The sequence below is a fragment of the Podarcis cretensis genome, assembly GCF_951804945.1.
Source record: "Podarcis cretensis genome assembly, chromosome: 2".
Lineage (NCBI taxonomy): Eukaryota > Metazoa > Chordata > Lepidosauria > Squamata > Lacertidae > Podarcis > Podarcis cretensis.
This window is the reverse complement of record NC_137171.1, coordinates 40,711,820-40,736,884: the sequence shown is the minus strand read 5'-3', so window position 1 is coordinate 40,736,884 and position 25,065 is coordinate 40,711,820. Positions and strand designations below refer to the sequence as shown.

The window sequence follows — 25,065 nt, the reverse complement described above, 5'->3', positions numbered from 1 at the left end:
GTTGTTGTGGGACAAACAATGGACAGCTGTTGCTTTCCAGCCCAGTTTGTGGGTTTGCAAAAAACATCTGACTGGATGCTGTGGGAAATTGAGTGCTGGAATAGATGAACCCTGGTCTGATCCATCAGGATTCTTCTTATGAACTTATGAACTTGTGTGTGCAGCTGAAAGCCTTCCTATAAATATTCAGAAACACTTCAAATAGCACAGGGTAATATCAGTGCTGACTCCTGAATGGAGATGTTTTGTCATGAACAACCGAGAGGGTGCAAAGATTATTTTGAACTGAGCTCATGCTTAGTGGTTGGTTCTAGGATAGATCATGATGTTCCTGTAATGTTTAAAGGACAAAGATACAAGTTGGAGGATGTGCTATCTTCATGTGGGTTCCGTATCATGATAATGTTCAAGTGAGGAATAATTCATTCTTCTGTGTGCCATGTGAAAAGCTTACCATTTCCCTAGCTTCATTGAGAAACTTTGTCACAGCAGAGAGACAGCCTCTAACCTTATCTTTGCTCTTACATGAAAGCTTTTTCGAACAGCCATACCTCAGCAAAGCACATTTAAACCAGCTTAGTGAGAAGACATGTGTTTTCAATGAGTTGCATATATGAATGATTTTTTTCTCGCCAATCAAGCAGTTAAAAGGTAAAGGTAAAGGGACCCCTGACCATTAGGTCCAGTCGCGAACGACTCTGGGGTTGTGGTGCTCATCTCGCTTTATTGGCTGAGGGAGCCGCACACAGAAATGCTGCTTACCTTCCCATGGAGCGGTACCTATCTATCTACTTGCACTTTGATGTGCTTTCGAACTGCTAGGTGGGCAGGAGCAGGGACCGAGCAATGGGAGCTCACCCCGTCACGGGGATTCAAACTGCCGACCTTCTGATCAGCAAGCCCTAGGCTCTGGGGTAGTCAGATTTATTTATTTTCTAATTGATACTGTATGTCTGCTGTCAAATTCTACTCAATGTTGATATGATGTCTGATATATTGAAATCTTGCAAAACCTGACCTTTCTTATATTGGCTATTTTTTCATATAACGGGAAGCAACTACAGTTTATAGAACCTTAAACTATGGACAATCTTAACTATGGTTTGTTGAAACTGATTTGCTTCATAAACTGACATATGTAGCTGTCTTCTTCTTCTTCTTCTTCTTCTTCTTCTTCTTCTTCTTCTTCTTCTATCCCACCCATCTGGCTGGGAGTCCCTAGCCACTCTGGGCAGCTTTCAGCAAACTTTGCCAAACTACACTTGGTTTAGATTTGAACATCATGTTGAGCTATGGTTCACCTTCCATTCTCTTCCTCAAAGCCACACCTGATAACAGAGGAGTACAGAAATCCAAGGCTTGCTGAGAGTCATTCTCACAATAGTAAATCATGCTTTAGTGTAGTGCTTAAATGTCTACATGTGTGAAGTTGTCAAATACTAACTTATATTTTATGTCATCTGGTAAATTTGTCAAACGTTGCTTTAACAGACACTGGGTCACTGAGATATCACAGATTGTTGGCAACATGTTTGTTTGCAACATGTCATATTTTTTTTCTCAGAAAAGGCAAATCTGGATGAAATCAGGGGGGAAATACAGGTTGGCAGTTTGATGCCCATGACATAATGTGGACACCATCAGTACCACAATATAGATCCATCTGGAAGAACCCACAGTTTAAAGTAAAACACTTCTGAGTACTAGCTATTATACAGGTACTATCAAATGTTGAATTTCAGTGTCAAATACTGATGATGACTATCAAAGATATGTGCAGATCCAGAGAATATTTACAGTGGTACCTCGGGTTACATATGCTACAGGTTACATATGCTTCAGGTTACAGACTCCGCTAACCCAAAAATAGTACCTCAGGTTAAGAACTTTGCTTCAGGATGAGAACAGAAATTGTGCTCCAGCAGCTCAGCGGCAGCAGGAGGCCCCATTAGCTAAAGTGGTGCTTCAGGTTAAGAACAGTTTCAGGTTAAGAAAGGACCTCCGGAATGAATTAAGTACTTAACCCGAGGTACCACTGTACCATCAAAATCCACTGAGGGCCATTTTGAGGAGAATTGTGCAGGATACATTTGTTCAGTTCTAGACAGTGTTCAGCTGTCATGTGAATAATTATGACTTTCTCCATTTCCAGGAAAACAGGCATGCCCAGGGGAGGCCCTGGCTTGAATGGAGCTCTTCTTGTTCTTCAGCATTCTGCTCCAGAAGTTCACCTTCCAAGAGGCTGGAGTTTTAGATGGGAGGCATGTACATTCTGCATGGAATGAGTTTAGGCTGAAAGGCGTCTTTCCTCCAATGCAAGCCATTAAGTGTCAAATCTAATCCTGCAATAGCAATTAAACAATCTGTAGTTTCCTCATGGCATTTCAACACTCACCTAATGTTATGGCTTGGTCCCTCCCACAAACGCAAGACGACTCTGGCTGTTAATTGTTTCAGATTTATTGCTAAAACAACGAACTAGGACGGAGCTCCTCTACTCATCGTCCTCCCCAGAAGATGGAGTTGCCCAGACTGAGCTCCTCCCCCTTCTCCAGCACAGAAGCCCCCACCTTCTTTTCCAGTATCTTTCACGCCTCTTGGCCACTTTTGAGATCCTACGCGATTTGCTTTGTGCACTCCAACGCCTGACTCACTATTGGAGCTCTCACCCAGCCGCCTGTCACTCTGGCCCTGTCTTTCGTCTCCCCTTTGTTCAGAGCTCAGATTACAGCTGCTCTCCCCCTTCTCTCTGCCTTCTGCTGTTAACTGTTCTCTCTCTCTCTGCCTGCTTCTTCTCCTCCTGTCAGCAACTGAGCTTCACTGACACCTAAACACACCACATGGTTAAGCACTGGAATGGACTTAAATTTTCTGAAAGGCCACAAAAGTGTGTAAGGAATTGGAGGATATTCAAAAGGGCTATATGATTATGGCAGGAGATTTCAATATGGTATTAGATAAATGACTGGATAAGTCAAATCCTACCCCAGAGGAAAGATGTAATAACATTACAGGGTTAGCTAAAATTATGAAAAGGAAAGATATGAAAGATGTTTGGAGAGTGATGAGGGGAGGAGAGAAGAAACCGTCTTGAGGGGTTGGGAGCTGGGGGCACTGTCATACGCCCCTTCCTCCTGGGCCGTGTTCAGAAAGTGGGGGGCGGATGAGTGTTCAGACCCCTGGGCTCTCACTTGTGGGGTGCCTCAGGGTTCTGTCCCATGCTTTTCAACATCTACACACAGTCGCTGGGAGAGATCATCAGGGGGTTTGGGCTGGGTGTTCATCAGTATGCGGATGATACCCAGCTCTAACTCTCTTTCAAATCAGAACCAGTGAAGGCGGTGAAGGGCCTGTGTGAGTGTCTGGAGGCGGTTGGAGGATGGATGGAGGCTAACAGATTGAGGTTGAATCCTGACAAGACAGAAGTACTGTTTTTGGGGGACAGGAGGCGGGCAGGTGTGGAGGATTCCCTGGTCCTGAATGGGGGTAACTGTGTTCCTGAAGGACCAGGTGCACAGCCTGGGAGTCATTTGGGACTCACAGCTGTCCATGGAGGCACAGATCAAATCTGTGTCCAGTGCAGCTGTTTACCAGCTCCATCTGGTACGCAGGCTGAGACCCTATCTGCCTGCAGACTGCCTCACCAGAGTGGTGCATGCTCCCGCTTGGACTACTGCAATGTGCTCTATGTGGGGCTACCTTTGAAGGTGACCTGGAAACTACAACTAATCCAGAACGCGGCAGCTAGACTGGTGACTGGGAGCGGCCACTGAGACCACATAATACTGGTCTTGAAAGACCTACATTGGCTCCCAGTACATTTCCGAGCACAATTCAAAGTGTTGGTGCTGACCTTTAAAGCCCTAAACGGCCTCAGTCCAGTATATCTGAAGGAGCGTCTCCACCCCCATCATTCTACCTGGACACTGAGGTCCAGCACCGAGGGCCTTCTGGCAGTTCACTCACTGCGAGAAGCCAAGTTACAGGGAACCAGGCAGAGGGCCTTCTCAGTAGTGGCGCCCTCCCTGTGGAATGCCCTCCCACCAGACATCAATGAGAACAACTACCAAACTTTTAGAAGACATCTGAAAGCAGCCCTGTTTAGGGAAGCTTCTAATGTTTGATGTATTACAGTATTTTAATATTTTTTTGGAAGCCGCCCAGAGTGGCTGGGGAAGCCCAGCCAGATGGGCGGGGTATAAATAATACATTATTATTATTATTATTATTATTATTATTACTACTACTACTACTACTATTACTATTCATTCTTCTCATTAATGCATAAGTCCTACTCAATGATCAATTACATCTTCGCTTCAAAAAACTTAATATCTAAAATAATGAATACTGAAATTGGAATAATAAAGATAACCGAGCACACATTGGTTAATATGGTATTAAAAATAAAGAAAAATTATAAGGAAGCCAGAAAACGGAGGCTAGACACGAGGATCTTCAGTAATAGTCAAACAGTAAATAAGATACGGAAATAATTATTAGACATATGGGAGATTAATGAGAAGGGACAAAGTACTCAAGCAATAATATGGGATACAATGAAAGCAATGATGAGGGGAATTAGTATTTGGGAATCTAGTAAATTGAAAAAACAACAAGAAGACATTAAAAAGTTAGAGGAAGAAATTAGGACACTGGAAAATCAAAATATTAATGATAAAGATAAAAGAAGTTATGCATAATTGCAGGTAAGACAGGGAATATGCAGGAGAAATGATTGAGGAGATATGGAAGGTGTTTGTAGAATTTGTACTGTTAAAACAGAAAGGGGTCAAACCATCGCAAGAGGTGTTGTAATTTTGGGAGGTTGGATAGTTACAACGGAATGATCTCAGTGGTGGGGTGCACATTTTTATTCTTATTTATTTATGATTATTACTTTGTCAAAAAAAATAGTTATAAGTTTAATGTAAAAAAAAAAAGACTTCATAAAATGTTGCTCCTTTTCACCCCTTGCTCATCCATCTGTGTGATATTAGAAAGGTACAGTAGCCCTAGACTTCAAACAAATAAAGAAGATTGTATGTAGCAGATCCAGAATATTCAAATCACAAAAAAATGACTGTTTGGCTAGGGAACTGTGGTCTTTAAGCTTAGCAAAAATTTCCCATTTAATTTAATTTACCCAGCTTTCATAATTTTGTTTTCTATTAAGTTGGAATGATTTATTTTAAAACCCTCCATTTTGAATGGATATAGATGTTTATGAACCCTGTTTTCCACATAACACATTTTTAAGGCCGCTATGTTTGGGGATGAGTACTACGACCCACGCTTCTATAATGGCTGTTAAACTGTGAAAATATCTGACACCCAATTACATTGGGTTGTAATTCAGGGGTCAGCAAACTTTTTCAGCAGGTCCACTGTCCCTCAGACCTTGTGTGTGTGTGGGGGGGGGAATTCCTATGCTGCACAAATAACATTTTAAATAAATGTTGCATTTTAAATAAAAGCACACATTCTACTTATGTAAAAACACCAGGCAGGCCCCACAAATAACGCAGAGATGCATTTTAAGTAATAGGACACATTCTACTCATGTAAAAACATGCTGATTCCCAGACCTTCCGAAGGCCGGATTTTTTTTTTAAAAAAATAATTTTTATTAACAGACCAATCATATCAAATCAAATCATGTAAGTTCCGAATTACAAAGCCTAATTTTAAATTTTTGTTGGGGGTACCCATATTTCAAGTTCTGAAAGGGGTCCAATCCTCTTGTTGCTGCTGCTTTAAAAGTTCACAAATCTGTCCAAATAATGTTCAGAATTCTGTCCAATCCTTTCTTGCTGTTTTCCACATCTCTTCTAGTTGTTTTCATATATTTTTCCTTTCTCTTTGTCTTTGTGGCCTCTGATTGTCTCCATAAGTGGGTTGAAACAAATTTGTATTCCTGTGTGGATTTTTCCGTTCGTCCAAGAGTCATATTTCAGACAGCTGAAGAGTCATATTTCATCGCTTCCATAAAGAAAAACATTCTTGCTGTCTACTCATTCACTTTTCACAGGTCTGTCCCTCTTTCTCAGTCCTCGAGGAGGTTCTACCAGGAATCTAATATGAAAACAAAGCTTCCTCCTCCCGATCATGAATCTTTCGACAGGACCTGTCAAAATGGCGACTCCCTTTTTGTTGCTGCGCCATCAAAAGCCCTTGTTCTTTTTCTCGATCTCACAAGCCAAACTTTTGGTAGTAAATCATTTACACACAGTTTTTAATCATCCTGCTTAGGTCGGTTATGCGACGGTTCTTTTTGAGGAGGGGTTATTGGTTAATCACATAGAAGAAAAGAAAAAAAGTCCCCCCCCCATCCAGTCCCGCTCCAGCATACTGAACCTGGTGTATTTTCTTCATGTTGTATTCTGTTAAATCCAACCCGTTGCTCTCGTTTCACAGAGGTCACTTCAGTTAGCAGTCTTCACTCCCGTTCTTCACTTGATTCTTTCGAATCCGGGGGTGAATTATGGACACAGCAGGCAAGGCAGTGTTCCCCATTCCCTTGGGGCAACAAAGGGAGGCTGCATACTCCCATATCAGCCTCTTAATTACCTCATGTGGGTTGGAGAGATGTTATTGTCAGCCATCTTCCAATGCACCCCCTGGTGGCCCACTCCGAAGGCCAGATTTAGAAGGCGATTGGGCCGGATCCGGCCCCCGGGCCTTAGTTTGCCTACCCATGGGTTATATCCAACATTTGCAATTCCCCCCTCCACTGCAGAACCCTCAAAAGGAAGGCCCACCAGGAGAGGCTTTTTTCAGGGGACCTGGCAGAGGGAGAAGCTGAGAAGAAAGATCATTTGCACAGGTAGTCTTTGACCTGCACAGCCGTTTTATACACACCACTTTGTCTCAATGTGTCCAATCCTAAACAGTGTTTCACATTTGCTCTTTTCTTCCCGACTTTTTTGAGGGTATTTTTATTGAAAACGTTTCATTTATAAATAAAATGATGCAAGGAAAGGAAAGGAAAAGAAAAAGGTACAAAGCTGGGCAGAAAGAAACAATATATGAATATATAAAATATACGAAGAAAACTCTAACCCATACATTAGTATATAAATCCAATATTATTATCCCAATGCATTTGTAAATATTAAAAGGCTACTGCATTTTGTATAAAGTCCTCAACTTCAAGACGTATTCAAAGTAATAAAATTGTACCTAATAAAATTAGATACTAAGGGGAGGATATGGTTGGTTCCTTGCAAGTGGAAGGAAAGCTAATGGAGGAAGAAGGCCAGCAGGTAAGAAACTCTGTACATTAAGAAGTATATACAAGAGGGCAGGCCCTTTGTTTTCCTCTGGACAGCCAATTAGGCTGAGACATGGTGCCGAGACCATGGTCATCTAGATGGCTTTATGGATGAGTTGGGATTTGAACCTGGGTCTTCCCAGTACAACTCTAACATCCTAACCATCAACCCATGTTGGATCCTGATGTAGCACTCCCATGCTTGTGTGATTGTGCATCAGCTTCTTAGTCCTTTCCCTGTGTAGTGCGGCTATTCCCAAACATTGTGACTCCGGGTCCTTTAAAGGGGGAACAAGTCAGTTGACAAAGAAATGCTAGAGAATGGTTCATGAGTTCCTAGTAATGAGCAAAAGGGGCATTGTAGTTTATAATTAGTGCCGAATTCTTCTAGTGCAAACTGGTCCTCTGGCAGGAGGAAGAAGGGGAACGATGCTGGCAGCAGAATGGGGAAACAGGACAAGAAAAACTGCAAAGTTGCAGCGTCATTGAGCTAAAATAAGCAGCAATGCAAAGAACAGGAACTGAAACTGCAGGTAGGGGAAAGTGCAGAAGGTTAACAATTTGAGCCACTTTGAACAATATAGCAGAAAGGTCAACAACAACTTTGAGCCTAACCAAATTTGTTATGGCACAAGCTTTTGTAGACAGAAGCCCATTTTATTTATCATCATATATATTCATCTCATGTCACAATAAATCTGTAGGAGTGGTGTTCAGTTTTGTTCAGAGTAACGCCACTGAAATGAAGGAATATGACTAAATTAGGCCAATTTATTTCAACGTGTCTGTTCTGAGTAAAAATTAATGGGCCTAATTTAGTGTTGAATATCATCCCATGTCTTTAAAGTACCAGAGTGTCAGGAACTGCTGACCACTGCTCCATGGGGAAAACAGGGTCAATGCATTTTCAAAGCACAAAACCAGTTAAATTCTAGTTTCAGTTATAAAAGAAGGCTTCTACAAAGAACTAAGAATCGTCTGCAAGATCAGGCCAATGGCCCAAATAGCCTGGCATCCTGCTCTCAGAGGGGCCACCCAGACACCTGGGGGGAAACCAAAAGTGGGAGCTGAGCACAAGAGCCCTCTCACCTCCTTTCATTTCCAGCAACTGGTATTCAGAAGCATTACTGCCTCTGACCGTGGAGAGAGACCATAGCCATCGTGACTAGTAGTTAATTCCAAACTTAATAAACACCCATTGTCCATTCCCTGACAAAAATCCCCATGGGGATAAACTGACCTAAATCTATATCCCTTTCAAACTCCTACTTACTGGAAGAACTGTTAGATCCCAAAACTAAGATTCTGTCGAGAATGTATAACTTGCTGTTGAAATGGAATACTCAGGACGAAATGGTGAAATCTGCTATGATAAAATAGGCACAAGATGTGGGACACAACATTATGCTGGCTGACTGGGAACAGTTATGGACCACAGGTATGAAGTTTACGGCATGTAATGCCTTAAGAGAGAATATTATGAAAATGATATACAGGTGGTACATGACACCAGTCAAGCTTGCAAAAATCTATCATTTGCCCGATAATAAATGCTGGAAATGTAAAGAGACTGAAGGTACATTCTTTCACCTTTGGGAGATGATTTATAATGAAATGAAAAAGGTATTTAGATATACCTTCCTGAAGAAACCAGAGGCCTTTCTCCTGGGCATGGTTGGCCAATTGGTGTTAAAGAAGGATAGAACTTTTTTTATGTATGCCACAACAGCAGCAAGAATACTCATCGCGAAGTATTGGAAGACACAAGATTTACCCACCCAGGAAGAATGGCAGATGAAGGTGACGGAATACATGGAACTGGCACAAAAGACTGGCAGAATCCGAGACCTGGGAGAAGAGTTGGTAGAAGAAGATTGGAAGAAATTTAAAGACTATTTACAGAAATATTGTAAAATTAAGGAATGTTAGAAGGATGCTGGAATGAAGTTATGTGGCTTTAGCAGTAATGTTATAAAGGAGTATTTAAAGATGGGTTGTTAACAGGTGAGAATGTAAAGTTATAATATATTAAGATAAACTATTAAGATAAAAGCAAAAATGGAAAGGATTTGCTGAAATAATAAATTGAACTAGAATACAAAAAAGGGAGGTGCGAGGAGGTCAGGGAAATAAGTAAATGAAAGTTAAGATATGGAAAGGTTGATTTGTTTTTAATTGCTTTTTATCTTTTTGTGTTTTGTATTTTTCTCTTCTTTTTCTTTTCTTTTTTATTATTGTAACTTTTTTGAAATCTTAATAAATATTATTTTAAAAACAAACAAACAAACTCCTACTTACTGGAATCTTGAACCTATGTTTATGATGATAATGGCAAATGAACCTTTACAGAAAAAAATAACAGGGATTGTGCCATTTATTTTTATTTGAAATCAAAACAGTAACTAAACAAGAGTTTTGTGAAAAGTTCTGTCGTGTCCCAAAGCATTGGTGTAATTGACTAGCCTGCAGCTGTGTTAGCAACAATGGAAGATACCAGGGGGATTGGAATCCAGGAAGGTAGAAAAAATGTCTCTCTCTGGCGTTCTGGGCGTGTCTCAAACTTTGTCACTTTCTTCTAGGTCAGCATCTCTTAAAAAGCTTCTGCCCTTTTGCCTTTAGAGTGGACAGAGCAAGGATACTGATGGAGCTGGTAACTGGGGCAGGAGTGCTGCTGCTTCTTTTTCTGCTCACGGCCTTGTCCTTCAAACTTCACAAAGCTAGAGGCCAGCTACCTCCAGGACCCACTCCCTGGCTCTTTCTGGGGAACCTCCTGCAGAAAGAGGTCCTGCCTCTACACAAAACCTACTCCAAGGTAAGTGCCCTCTCTTGCAAGGCTGCCACTGGAATCCTTTAGTTAAAAAGGCAGAGAATAAGAAATGGCTCAAGAAGCAAAGGCAGAAATAAAGGCAGGAGGTGAATGCATATGTGAGATTTCCAGGAATACCAATCCTCTTGTGCCACCACCTAATCCAAATGCTCCTTGGTTCTATTCTCATAACTACCCCATAATTTGGGAAGCATTTTCAAGATCCATTAGGATCAGATGGGTGAGATTTATTTCACTTTAACTCATCCAGCTGGCATGATTGAAGTTCTCTCCCCTGCCACCTTCATTTGATTGCATTTGGAAGTGTTCTTCTAGCCTGTATTTAACTCCCTCCCCCCTTTATTCTGCTCTTTGCTTCTACTTTCAAGGTAAATTCATCAATATCTACTTCACGTTTTAGCTCTCCTCACACCATGACTCATGGTGTTCCAATTGCCTTGTGATCTTTCCACTCAAAGCAACCTTGGCTTGAAAGATCCATGATCTGATGAGTCCAGATGTGTGTGTTTTCCCCTTTAAAGCAGCAGAGTGGGGGCAGGAAGGGTACATTGTTTTGCAAAGAGAGGGTCACATGCTCAGTCCCTGGAGAGCACCTGGAGAGCTGCTGCCAGTCAGTGTAGGCATTACTGGAGTAAATGGGCCAATGGTCTGACTCTGCATGAGGCAAATTGCTGCATTCCTATGTTCAGAACCACCCATGCTGTCTCTTTAATGCTAGCATTTTTGCAACACTTCAAAGTTTTCCTGCATCTTGAAGAAATGACTGAATTGGACTCAGCACGCAAAATGCGAAGTGAAGTATTAATGTGCTTTGGGCGATAGCTGTGAATCAGAGGTGAAGTTCTAATGTGAATGCAGTCTCAGTCTTACACTAGGCTGTTTCCTTTATTTGAGGTGAACTTATCATGTTCTCCCCAGTGCTAGAACTGAGATAAGTATAGCTGCAGAGCCCATTCAAGGTACTTACGTAGGTCAGGTGAGGATCTCTCCCCCCATGCACACATTCTTTGAACTCCATTTTTTAAAAAAGCAAAAATAAAGGATGATCAATGCAACTGATCTGCAGTAAGCAATGGTATGGTGTGGGCAGCAAATTGGAGCAGATTTCCAAGAATGATATCTTACATACAAAGACCTACTGGAAAATAAAACCCCAAGGTGGTTGTCACCAATGGAAGCGAAAGCTTTTAAAAGACTTAATATGGAGTCCAAATGGCCAAAATATTGGGAAATTTTGGTGCAAGAAGGAGACAAATGGAAATTGCAGAGTTTTGAAAAACTAAAAGATAAAGTGCGAGATTGGCTTCATTACCATCAGATAATGGAGGCTTTTAAATTAGATAAGAAAATTGGCTTCCAGGTGGAAAAATCGAAACTAGAAACAGAATTGCTTGAACCTAAAACTAAGATTTTGTCAAAGATGTATAACTTGCTGCTGAAATGGAATACGCAGGATGAAACGGGTCTGTTATGATTAAATGGGCACAAGATGTTGGACATAATATTATGTTTGCTGACTGGGAACAGTTATGGACCACCGGTTTGAAATTTACGGCATGTAATGCCCTAAGAGAGAATATTATGAAAATGATGTATAGGTGGTACATGACCCCAGTCAAGCTTGCAAAAATCTATCATTTGCCCGATAATAAATGTTGGAAATGTAAAGAAACTGAAGGTACATTCTTTCACCTTTGGTGGACGTGCCCTAGGATTAAGGCTTTCTGGGAAATGATTTATAATGAAATGAAAAAGGTATTTAAATATACCTTCTTGAAGAAACCAGAGGCCTTTCTCCTGGGCATGGTTGGCCAATTGGTGCTAAAGAAGGACAGAACCTTTTTTATGTATGCTACAACAGCAGCAAGAATACTGATTGCAAAATACTGGAAGACGCAAGATTTACCCACTCTGGAAGAATGGCAGATGAAGATGATCGACTACATGGGGTTGGCAGAAATGACCGGCAGAATCCGAGACCAGGGAAAAGAGTCACCGGAAGAAGATTGGAAGAAATTTAAGGACTATTTGCAGAAATATTGCAAAATTAATGAATGTTAGATTGGTGTTGGACAGAAATTAATTGGTTTCCAGCTGTAATGTGAGGATCGAGTAATAAGTTAAAATAAGTCATAATAAGTTAAAATAAGGATTTGTTGAGTTAAGAATTTGAACTGGAATACAAAAGGGGGAGGTGAGAGGAGGTCTGGGAAATAAGATAATGGAATAAGTAATGAAAATTATATTTGTTATTTGTTTTGCTTTTTTGTATTTTTGTCATTTTTTGTGCATGTTTGTTTTTTTTGTGTTTGTGTTTTGTACTAATTTGGAAAAACTTAATAAATATTTTATATATATAAAAAAGAATGATATCTTACAGCTCAATGACTCGTGCTTTTCTTGGATTCTGTCCTCAGCTTTTTGAGAAGTATGGCTCAGTCTTCACCATCTGGCTGGGGCCAAAGCCTGTGGTTGTGCTTTGTGGATATGATGCGGTCAAAGGTGCATTGGTGGATCACGCTGAAGCGTTTGGTGGGCGGCCACCCATAGCTCTCCTTGAAAAAGTGACTGGTGGTTACGGTGGGTGCTCTTAACTATCTTATCTTCCCCTTAATTTGAGATGCAGTTGCCAAGAGCCATGGCAATCTTTCTCAGGAATTGATGGCTGTCAATCTTCTTACAAATCTTGGGGACAACGAGCCATGTAAATCCTTTGGGAGAAGATCCTTGCCTCTGGACAAAACATGCTGCAGACTTCAGTGTCGTCTGATTAAACATAAATACAACAGTGCCAATTGTATTTTTCAGGGCTCGTCACCTCAGACAATGCAAAATGGAGGGAACTGCGCCGCTTCACTCTCTCCACACTGAGGAACTTTGGCATGGGGAGGAAACCGATGGCTGAGCGGATGCAAGAGGAGGCAAACTGCTTGGTGGAAGTGCTGGCAGCCAAACAAGGTTCTCTAGGCCCCTTCCTGGTCTAGTACAGAGATGGGGAACCTGCAGCATTCCACATATTGTTGGACCCCAGTTCCCTTCAGCCACAGTTAGCATAACCAATGGCCAGGGTTAATGGAAGCAGGGTTCCAAAATATTTGGAACATGCTAGATTCCCATTCCTGGTATAGGGAACACAGAGCAGACCTTCCTTTATTTAGGGTGGGAACAGTTAAAGAGGAAGTAAAGAAGAGTATGCTGGGGCATACAGACGTGTGACCAGGAGCAGGGGAATGCTGTGAACGTAGTGTATCTTGATTTCAGTAAAGCTTTTGACAAAGCCCCCCATGATAGTATTGCAGAGTGGTTGGTAATATGTGGGCTGGATGAGATAACTATTATGTGCATTTGTAGCTGAAGAGTTGTTGTGCTCACTAATGGTTTCTCATCATCCTGGGAAAAAGTAGTAGTAGGAGGAGGAGGAGGAGGAGTTTCCAAATCACCTCTAAAGGTAGCCCCACACAGAGTGCATTGCAGTAGTGTAAGTGGGAGATAACCAACACATGTATCACTCTGGTGAGACAGTGCGCAGGCAAGTAGGGTCTCAGCCAGGGTACCAGATGGAGCTGGTAGACAGCTGCCCTGAACACAGAATTGACCTGTGACTCCATGGAGAGCTGTGAGTCCAAAATAACTCCCAGGCTGTGCACCTGGTCCTTTAGGGGCACAGTTATGCCATTCAGGACCAGGGAATCCCCCACACCTGCCTGCCCTCTGTCCCCCAGAAACAATACTTCTGTCTTGTCAAGATTCAACTCAATCCGTTAGCTGCCATCCATCTTCCAACCACCTACAGACACTCACACAAGGACATTCACCACCTTCACTGGTTCCGATTTAAATGAGAGGTAGAGCTGGATATCATCCACATACTGGTGAACACCCAGCCCAAACCCCTAGGGGTCTGAACACTCATCCCCCAACACCACTTTCTGGACACGGCCCAGAAGTGGGGTGCCCCAGGCTTCTGTCCTGGGTCTGTTGTTGTTCAGCATCTTTATAAATGACTAGGATGAAGGTACTGAGGGAATGCTAATCAAATTTGCAGATGATATCAAACTGGGAGGGCTGGCTAATGCTGCAGAAGACAGAATTGGGATTCAAAATGGCCTTAACAGATTGGAGACCTGGGCCCAAACTAATACAATGAAATTCAATGCAAGATTCTACACTTTGGCACGAAGAACCCTTTTCCCTGCTCATAACACATTCATTGGCAGTATCTCTAATGTGTTGGAAGTACATTTCTCATAGGTTAATGACTGGCTGGATTGTGATAGTGAATTCTGGCATTCATTTCTTTGTCCTTGCCAATATCTTAGGTGTGTATATCTGTGGAGGCATTAAGGCAGCAATCCTATGGCCATTTACCTGGGAGTAAGCCCCACTGGGAGTGGGGAGTAAGCCCCAGTGACTAACACATCTCACTTTTGGTAGCTTTCTTTGAGGAGCAAAATTGATTGCTCCCATGCTTTTCATAATGCTTGTTTTAATCAGCCTCTTCATGTTACAATTTTTTTCAGAAATGTGTCTTGCTAGAGCTGCTGTATTTTCCATATAAATTCTGTGTGGAAAAATTGATTTCATGTTGAATTCAGATGAAATTCACTTCTTCTTTTAAACAAGTTCATCACTTTGGCACATCACATTCACTTATTTGAATGTGCCAACCTTGAGCTTTAATTTCAGAACACACAGAGATAAAAGATCCAAATTCCAAACTATCAGTCACCGAGAAACTTCACAAAGCTTTGACGGATGAAGGGCAGAGGATACAAATGCCAGTCATCTTTTTAACCCTCTCTTTGCTGTTGTAGGGCAGGCCTTTGATGCATTGCCAGACATCACAACTGCTGTTTCTAATGTGCTCTGCTCTGTTATCTTTGGGACCCGATTCAGCTATGAAGACCCCCTATTAAAAGAGCTCACGGATGTGATCAAGAAATTTGTGAACCTCTTTTTCCATGTCTCTGGAACGGTACGTCACCCTCATGCACTAGGAAAACTGGGGACTTCTCCCAGTCATTGAAAGTGTTCATTTATGCAGAATGCTCCTTTTATGAGCAAACATTCTTCTGCATTCTGAAGGAGAACAACCTGGACATAGGTTTTCCATGTTAGTGAGAACAAGGGTTGACACCTATCCTGTATAATACAGGATAGTCCTGTCAGCGGTGTAGCTAGCTGCTTGGGTGCCCGGTGCAGCACGCATGTCCTGCAGCTGGGGGCAGGGCGAACTGCCCATGTGTGCGAGGTGAGCCAAGGCAGGGAGAGCTGCATGGAGCCTCTCCGCAGCCTCCCCCTCAGCTGTAGGGCGGCTGAGGTGGTGGGCAGACACAAGTCTCATGCTGCTCAAAAAAGCAGCATGGAGCTTGCAGGCAGTCAGCCCACCGCCTCCCCCACAAGAGAGACACATGGCTCAGGCACACTGCAGTATTCCCCGCCTCACCTAGCTACCAGTGGCGTAGGAAGGGAGCTGTGGTGGGTGCAGGAGTTATTCCCCCCCCCCAAAAAAAAAAAATTGTTGTGAGCCCAATTTTTATTTATTTATTTTAAAAACACAACTTTTGCCATTTTGTCACACACACCCCTTAGTGATGACACCCAAGGTGGTCCGCACCCACCCACCACACATCCCTTCCTACACCACTGAGTCCTATATTTCAATGTAAAATGCTGTGTCCTATATTGATTCCATGCAGAATGCAGTTTGTCCTATATTTCAGGTCAACTCTCTTCCTCTCCCTCCCCCCTCCTCCCCCATGCCAAGTTAGGGATCCTCTCCAAATGCATGTGTGTGAAAAGGTGTGTGAAAGGTTATGTATTTAAGTTCTGGGTAGCAAAGCACAGACAGATTTACAAATTTATGTGTATGTGTGTGTTCATGCATGCATGTGTGTGTGTGTGTGAGTGTGTGTGTCAAATTCCAGAGGGGCCATTCTGTTAGACTGTAATAGATTGTTTTGAAGTCATTTCAGCACCAGATTTTAAAAATAAAAATCACCCCACCCCCCCTTGCCCGGCCCTGTATTTTGCAAGAAAGAATGTGGCAACCCTTCTCTAATATGTGGGTGCACATATTAACGTGTGAATTGGGCCAAAGGTGGGAAAGTAAGCCACTGAAGATGGGGGCAGGAGGGGGGGAGGGAATCACTGTCTCTAATGCACTGCATTGCCTTGTCCCAGGCATACAATGCTATCCCAAGGATCATGGACTTCATACCTGGACCCCACAAGAGTTTCTTCACTGACTCTTCCAAGCTCTGCCAGTTTATCCGAGATAGTGTGGAATCTCACAAATTGAACCTGGATCCACAAAATCCTGGTGATTTTATTGACTGCTTCCTACTCAGGTTGAATAAGGTAGATGAGAAATTTGTTGGCGGGAGGGAAGCTAAGGGAAGTGGCTTGTTGCATGTAACTACAGAACTTGTATCTTTTCAGCCAGGTGATTCCCACCCCACCCCACCCCCAAAAGCTTAGGGCAGACTATTTTGATTGGAAATTGGCTATGCTCCCCAGAAAACTTTTACGTATGTGCCATATAATGTCATATGTCTGCTACAATTCTTTGCCTGTAAATTCAGTAGTGAGTCCCTGTGATCCAAAGTCACTCACCTGGGTGTGCATCAACATGTCCAACTTGCTTGGCCATAGCCAGCAGCATACAGATCAGTCGGAGGTGCTTATCAGGTAATGGGGGAACATGAAAATTTTGAGGGCACCTTGAAGTGGAAGGCAGTGAGAGGAAGACACCAAGTGCATCAGTCTAGAGCTCCAAAGGAACATAGAAAGCAGGGTCAAGAAGAGGAGAGGAAGAGGCTCTGGCTGAGAGGCGAGTAAGGCAGATGGCCTTCCTTTGCACAGAGGGAAATGCCGAGCCACAAAGGTTATCGTGGCAGGGTCCCACAGAGGGGTAGGTGGTGGAGGCAAGGGAGTAAGACACATCAGATATTAGGAGTTTGCTTGTACAAAGGCCATAGGAGAAGGAACTGGATCACCTTCACCTCAGTCCCTTTTCTTTTCCATTCAGCCATGAACCTAATCTGCTACCTCTATCCAGATGGGTGGGACAGCCTCAGTAAGTTCCATGGGACATCCACATTAATGTGTAGAGTATTGCATAGGATTGCCGCTTTTGGTGGCACTTTCCTATAGCTTGATCTAGAATAGGGTTACCAGACGTCCCCATTTCCCGGGGACAGTCCCTGGATTTGCGAATAAGTCCCTGGACAAATTCCATCCTTGGAATGTCCCCAGATTTCATCTAATGTCCCTGGGAAACACAACAGTGGCAGTCTCAGCAGCCCGGAGCTGTTGGATCTGGCTGGCTTCAGGAGCTGCTTGGAAGTCCCCATATGATGGTGGGGCAGGGGCTCTAAGATGCAGCTTCCAGGCTGCCTCCACCTTCCCTGACCCCAGCAACTAAGCTATGAAGGGAGGCTTCATGCTGCCTATCGGAGCTTGCATGCAAGCAGGAGGGGGCAGGGATCTCTCAGTTAGGCAACAGGAAGCCTCCCTTCCCAGCTGAGGGATCCCCACCACCTCCTGCTTGCACGCAAGTAGGAATGGGATTGGGACTGGTCCAATGGGAAGGGAGGAATTGCACTGCCCGAGCCTTGTCACCGCCACCGCTCTTGGCCCTCCTTCTCTGCCTTCCATGCCTGACCCACCACTGAAGAACCAACAACTCAGGGGCTGCCCAGTCTCATGGAGAAAGGAGTTAGGAGCTTCGGAGGAAGGGGAAACGTGGCGGTTGAGGTCAAGGCAGTGGCCGCCCCTCTGCAACTGGCATCGCTGCAGCATCAACATCCCAAACGTGTAGTATTTATTTATTTATTGTGTCCCCGGATTCATTGAAAAAAAAATCTGGTAACCTTAATCTAGAATGGAGCTAAAGCCGAGAAAACCATCTTGACGGCTTACTGATGCACAGCTGTCTGGTGTTGCACAAATTCTGGTCCTTTATTTTAAGCAGGTATTTCCCTTCCACCTCTTCCCTTTCTTTCTGCATTAATTTACAGGAACAAAGCTCTGCTCAGAATATCTGTGTTGAAGACCTAGTGATGACTGCGTTTGTCCTCTTTATTGCTGGTATAGAGACCTCAAGCCATAACATCTTCTATGGCCTTCTGTTGTTGGCAAGGTTCCCACACATACAAGGTACACAGCTTTAGCACCCCAACAGACACTTCCAGATATTTCAGAGCTCCAGCTTAGCTCTCTCACCACCCCCACCCCCAGTCTGTGGTCTCTCTCCCACAAAACTACAGGCTATATCTCTCTCCACAAGCGCCACCCTTAGAGAAAGTGAAGGAAGCCATGCCCACCACCCTCTAGTAGGTGTCTCTGCTTCCTGAGCTGTTGCTAAACTCCTCTACTTAACAACTGGGACACCCTGGGCAACTTATTTCTGGAGTTTACATAACAATGAGCCTAAACGTGCCTGTCCATTTTGTGGCCCACATCCTCTTAGAATCAAGAATGGCCAAGTTGAAAGAAACCCCAAGAGATTTCTCTGACCACCACAATCCCACAACCACCTCAGTATTTGAAATTAACAATTTAACCATGTTTGAAAATACATTTCATATTTTAAATGTGCACTAGATGTATAACCTCCTGAGGCAGGGCCAGCCTAGCGCATTTTGCTGCCTGAGGCAAAACAGAAAATGGCGCCCCACAGCCACCCCTGCCTCTTGCTCTGCTGCTGCCATCACCTCTGCCACGGCAACCTCCTGAGGCAATGGGAGGCAGCCTGGAGAATCCCACACCTGCTGAAGACAGTGGGGGAGGGGGGAAAGGACGAGAGAGCAGCAGGTGGCAAGGAAGAATGGTGGGGGAAGGTGGGGGCTGAGGAGGCTGACAGGCAGAGGAGATGGCTCCTCAGGGGCCTGGATCTGCTGCCTCCTCCACTGTCCCTGGGCTGCTGCCTGAGGTGAATGCTTCACCAAGCCACTTGGGTGGGCCGGTCCTGTTCTGAAGCAAACAGGCCAATAAAGCAGCTAGTCTCTCTATACAGTAATCTTTCACCCACTCTAGAATGATTTCACACATTATATCATCTTTCTTACATAAAAATGTAAGGCTATCATCACACTCTGCAATTCAAGTGGCTGCCAACAGGTGACCAAGCCAACTCTAGCACTATGAACAGCAGGCAGGAGAGTGAGGAAGCAGCACTGGTGGCAGGGGGCCCAGGGGAGCTGTTTAATAGAAAAGGATGAGGCATTTCACAGAGTGGTTTAGCAAGTTGCTCTACGAAGCATTAACCCTCCATTAAGCATGGCTGCAATGAGGTTTAACACAAGCGGAGAGGGACTTTCATAGAGCAGTTTAGCAAACCACTCTGGGAAGCTCCCCCAGAGTAGGTGAGGTGTAAAGGAAGAGGGTTGGCCAGCTGTGGGGAGAAGGTAGTTGGCAAATGGGGAGGCAGAGCTGGTGGGTGGAGCAAGCAGGGACAGACCTCCTAATTATTCTTTTAAGATAGACTTGATGGATTGATTATGGGAAACTGCTAGAGCCTTGGACTTTTAGGAATAAGAAACTAGGCGCAGAATAAAGCTTAACAGATGCAGAATTTCATGTTCATGCTCCTGTTCTGGTTTTAGCAGGAGCAGGTTCCTTTTATTGTTTCTAGAATTCCACTGGTCCCTTCAGTCGAATGCAAGTCCTTGGCGGTGCTATTTTTCTAGAAAAAGAGGTACTGGAACTCACCATGAATGCCTCCCTTGTTCTCTTATAATGGCAATAGCGCCCACCTGAGAGGTGCTGGAACTGAGTTCCGGTTGAAAAAAAAAAAGCCCTCGTTCTGGGTCAGACAAACCTGTGATTAACCCTAAGCATTTTAGATTACTGGCCTCGATCAAGCAGTGGATCTGTCATGCAGCAAGTGACTGTGGATCATGGGGCCATCACTTCAAATTGATCTCTCAAATAGGGTTGAAATTGGAAAGCGAAAATCGGCTGTATATCCTTGGTTCTACACACTGTATGGTGCAGGCAGTCTGAGCCTGTATTGTCAATATGGGGGAAATGGGTTCCAGAATAACATGCAATAATATTATTCATTGCAATAAAATATCATTCTTTGCAGCCAAAGTCCACCAAGAGATTGATGAGGTTGTTGGAGTCAACCGTGCTCCTGGCATGGAGGACAGGGTGAAGATGAACTACACCAATGCATTTACCCATGAGATACTGCGTTATCAGCTAGGGAGTAGTGAGGCTTTTCCACGTTGGACAACTCAGGATGTGGATTTCAAGGGCTACACCATCCCTCAGGTGTGGCAAGTCAGAAAATAAACAGGGTATTTTGTGAAGGGAAAATGTATTGTGCAAAGGATGGTCAGATATGGCAATTTCAGTTTTTTGTTTCTCATTTCTCCAGTCATAAATTCTAGTTCTTTACTTTCCCACATCACTTTGCATGTTTTAAAAAGTATTTATGAAATTTCATCAGCATTGCAGTGTGAATTTCTCCTAATATATACATTTTAGCTTATTACAACGCAGCTTGTATGTTATTTTCATCAGTATATGAATTTTATGCACACTTTATCTTAGTATGTGTGTTTTTGTACACATGGCCAGAGAATTGCACTGCTAAACCGGGAGAAGTGCAGATTTTGAATTGTTGGTAAAACACTACACACACTTTCCCCCACACATCTTGATACAAGTGATCGTAAATCACATAAAGATTTGGGGTGGGGCTTAACATAGTGCCAAGTGGGGTATGCATATGGGGAATGAGGTCTGCTTGTGCATCAGAACTTCCCCACCTATCCTCCCCACCGATCCGTTCTTTAAACCTTGCATTTTTCCCAACCCTCCAGAAGAGATTTAGGGGGTGAGAGGCATGTGGTGGGAGGAGAGTGGGGAGAGTCTTGTTGTGCCAGCGGACCTCATTCCATGCACACAACTACTTAGTTGAATCTATGAAATCCACACTTTTCAAAACAACATGAGAATGGAAACAGCATGAGAATGGAAAATTCGAATCAGTTCAAATTTTATGATATAGTCTCTCCAACAAAACTACGGTTTACAGAAATGCATCAGTAAGGGGAAAGTTTGCATAAAAATGGGTAGATCCATGAAAAAAACATTCAAAATGCATTACTTTCGGGGTGGGGGGTTGCTTGTGAAAATTGTGTACATTTGTCAATGCTGCATACAAATGTGTTTATTAGGAGATATTTGCACTAAAATGCTGAGGAATTTTTATGAGGATTTAAGAAAAAATGCTGCGGGGGGGGGGGGGGGGAATGAGAAATTGAGATAATTGAAACTGACAGATCCATCCACCCTTAGCTCCCACCATCTTTCTGCTACTATCCTTCTATGAACCACCTCTTCCTCTGAGAAGATTTATTCCATTCAACTCTCTGTCAAAGACAAGACTTCTTTATTTGCTCTCTGTTAAACTGAGCCGACAGTCTTGATTATGCATCTTCTTATCTCCCTAAAGGACACCTTTATTATTCCACTGCTCATTTCTGTGCTTTTCGACCAAGCCTGCTGGGAGACTCCTGAAAAGTTTGACCCGGGTCACTTCTTGGATGCAGAGGGTGAATTCAGGATGAATGATGCCTTTATGCCTTTCTCTGCAGGTAACAGTAAGAGCTGTTCACGGGGCTCACAGCCGCAATTAGGTACCTAAGATCCTACAAAAGCCTGGAGCAGGACTGAGGGACCTCAGGGAGCTGAATGTGGCCCTCCAGGCCTCTTTATTTGGCCCGCAGGACTCTCCTCAAGCAAACACCCCCCTCCCCAGACCACACCCCTTTCTCCCAGGCTGCACCCACCACTACCCCTGCTCTATGCCCACCCTGAGTGCTCTGGCTGACTGGAATATGTCCTTGAACTGTGACAGTGCTTCCTGCTTAGCTGGCTGGCTGGCTGGCAAGGGGCAGGTGCAGAAATAATCCTCTGACTTTTGCAAGGCTGAATAGAGCCTACTGTGCAAAAGGATGCTCCATTGCTCTACCCACTATTTCCTTTGGTCCTGCCCGCCCAGATCATGTGAAAAGGTTTCCCGCTCCTGGCATAGAAAGTGCTTCATGGCGGTGCCGGATTAAACCCTGTGGAGGCCCCTAGGTGGTTGAAATCTTGGGGCCTTCCTAGTGCACGCACTCCCGCGAGATAACATTGAACTAAGAAAGCTCGACTGGAATTTTCTTTCAAGATCTAATCAATATTATTTTGGTCCGTTGTTGTGGGGTCCATAAAAGGCATGGGGCCCATGGTTTGGTGCCTACTCTGCCAATTTGGTAATCTGGCATTGCTTCTTGGAGTCTGGTCTTCTGCTATCATGGCTGCTGCTGAAATTCCTGTTTCATCCATGTGTTGGACTTGCTCCCTGCCATTGCTATTGACTGTCTTGTTTTTGAGATTAACACCTCGAGCACATGCAAACCTGCATGTAAAAGTAGGTAAAAGGTAAAGGACCCCTGGATGGTTAAGTCCAGTCAAAGGCGACTATGGGGTTGTGGAACTCATCTCGCTTTCAGGCCGAGGGAGCTGGCGTTTGTCCATAGACAGCTTTTCCGGGTCATGTGGCCAGCATGACTAAACTGCTTCTGGTGCAACAGAACACCGTGACGGAAACCAGAGCGCATGGAAATGCCATTTACCTTCCCACCGGAGCAGTACCTATTTATCTACTTGCACTGGTGTGCTTTTGAACTGCTAGGTTGGCAGGAGCTGGGACAGAGCAATGTGAGCTCAGCCCGTTGCAGGGGTTCGAACCACTGACCTTCTGATTGGGAAGCCCAAGAGGCTCAGTGGTTTAGACCACAGCACCAGCCACCTCTCAGCATGTAAAAGTAGCAGCCATGAACACTATTGTGCATTGGGAACAGGAGCTTCAGATCTGAGCCTTGAAGCAGAATGCTATTTATCTTGGTGTCAAACTATATAAATATGGTGGGAGGGAGATATCCATGACTAAATCTCTCAGAGTGGGGTGGGGCAAAGGTACAAGCAACCATGGCAGTGATGGAAGGAATGTGCATTGTCCTCTTGCATTGGGAAAACAGCATAGGGAGATGGTTAACTTTGCAGTCCCAGTGTGATTCACCTGTATTCCCCAGAGAGGCTGTCTTTTACTTTTGCGGAGAAGGGAATGCAGGTGATCTGGTCACATATTGCCCGATAACACATCTTTTTGGGCCATAAGTCAGAAGTTCTTAACGCATATTTGATCTTAGTAAATCTCCCCAAGTGCATTTAAGGGTACACAAGCAGTCCCTCTGGGACAAACCACAGCTCATGGGGGTGGGGTGGGAGTTTTTATAGTGCAAGGGTGGATAGTTACCCCCCTCCCCATGCTGCAGCTGCCCCTGTGCTGCTTCTAAAAGTGAAAATTATAATAATATGCAACAGTTCTGCAACCAAACAATGTTTACCAAAAAGCATATATTGGAGGAAAGTGGGCCTAAAAATGAATATATTTGCAACTATAACATACAAAGATGCATCACAGGAGGGAAAACTGATTGCAAAAATATGAATATTAGTCAAAATTACATATAGAAATTAGTTTATTAGGGCAAATTCTGCCTAAAATGCTGATGAGGTTTGACAAATATATTTTTTAATGACAAATTGTAGCAAAATATGGGCAACTGAATTTAAGAGTGGGAAAATGAATAACAGAGCTCTTACAGATGGTAACCTTTATAGTCTAACATACATTTAATGGTTAATGAAATACCTCTGCATTCATATTGTGGGGCTATCACATTATCTCAATGTACTGGTTACATTATGTTGCTTCTGGGAAAATGTCTCTGTACACACATAATAATTTGAGGTGACTCCTCAGGAGTCAAGTGTTTACTGGGTACCATAAATGTCTCAGGTGATGAACTAGTTCTCTTTCCCTTTCCATCTTCTAGGGAAGAGGGCCTGCCCAGGAGAGGCTATGGGCAAGATGGAGATTTTCCTCTTCACTGCCACCCTGCTCCAGAACTTCACCTTTCAACTGGTTGCAAACCCCAATGAGATGGACATGGATACCCTGTTTTCTGCTTGCAGAGGAGAGGGGAAGCACCGCTTGTTACAAGCCATCAGACGTAAAAATGTGAAATGAGAATGAAATTCATGATTGCAGAAATACTCAGAGATCCAGAACAATGTCTCTCTGTCTCCATGTGTCTATTTGTTTCTCTGTCCAAAAGCTTTAGGACTGTGCCAGAGTAGAAAAGTGGAGGATGTGGAATCTGCTGAGCGTCACCAAGTGTGAAACACAGCATTATGGTTATTCTAAACTTGAGGTTCTGATGTCACATAGCTCCCACTGAGAGTCCTATCACACTTCCCTTGCCTCTAGTGGACCATTCCAAAACCACAACCCTGACAATGCATTTTGAATATACAGTAGGCTTCATACAAGAACCCATGCCTAATTTTCTTTGCTGCCTCTCTCAAATGTAACCATAGAGCAGCTTCTGGCTAGAAGTTATCTGTGAGCAAATAAATGCTTTAACAAAGTGAATCCTAATCTTGTTTGTCTGGTTTCAGTTGGAGGCTTAAAACTGCATACAGGTTGTTGAGATATTTCAAATGAGTCATTGGCAACAGATTATTGTTTTTTAATCTTATTGGATTTACCCTGGATTGAATTGAGGGGGAATATGGGTGGCATTTGTTGTCTGCAAAACAAAAAACAAACAAAAACTTGAATGCATGAGGAACACTGATCCCACAATTACTTTCTTTACTGAAAGTAAAGAAAACCTGTGAGTAGACGTGCCAAATAAATATAATGATTATCTCTCTCCTCTGCACCTGCTCAAGAGGCAGTACCCCCAAATTCCTTAATTCTGTCTATTTAAATCTCTGAAGAAGATGAAAGTAACTCTTTGTTTCAGTGTATCTGAAGAAGTGTGCATGCACACGAAAGCTTATACAGTGGTACCTCAGGTTACATACGCTTCAGGTTACAGACTCCGCTAACCCA

General features: G+C 43.5%; 1 protein-coding gene across 1 annotated transcript; it reads left to right on the top strand.

The window, feature by feature from the left end:
• Positions 1-9,713: 9,713 nt before the first annotated feature.
• On the top strand, positions 9,714-24,748 carry LOC307210327 (cytochrome P450 2B4-like). Its single transcript, XM_079966123.1, has 9 exons — positions 9,714-10,085; positions 12,518-12,680; positions 12,909-13,058; positions 14,915-15,075; positions 16,284-16,460; positions 18,122-18,260; positions 20,194-20,381; positions 21,571-21,712; positions 24,002-24,748. The coding sequence occupies exons 1-9, from the start codon at positions 9,915-9,917 to the stop codon at positions 24,193-24,195; spliced, it is 1,485 nt and encodes a 494-aa protein (XP_079822249.1). The 5' UTR covers positions 9,714-9,914; the 3' UTR covers positions 24,196-24,748.
• Positions 24,749-25,065: the final 317 nt, after the last annotated feature.

Coding starts and splice junctions, on each gene's coding strand:
- LOC307210327 (XM_079966123.1), top strand. CDS start 9,915: ATGGAGCTGGTAACTGGGGCAGGAGTGCTGCTGCTTCTTTTTCTGCTC. Junction 18,261..20,193: donor AAGGTTCCCACACATACAAG/GTACACAGCTTT, acceptor CATTCTTTGCAG/CCAAAGTCCACCAAGAGATT. Junction 20,382..21,570: donor AGGGCTACACCATCCCTCAG/GTGTGGCAAGTC, acceptor ATCTCCCTAAAG/GACACCTTTATTATTCCACT.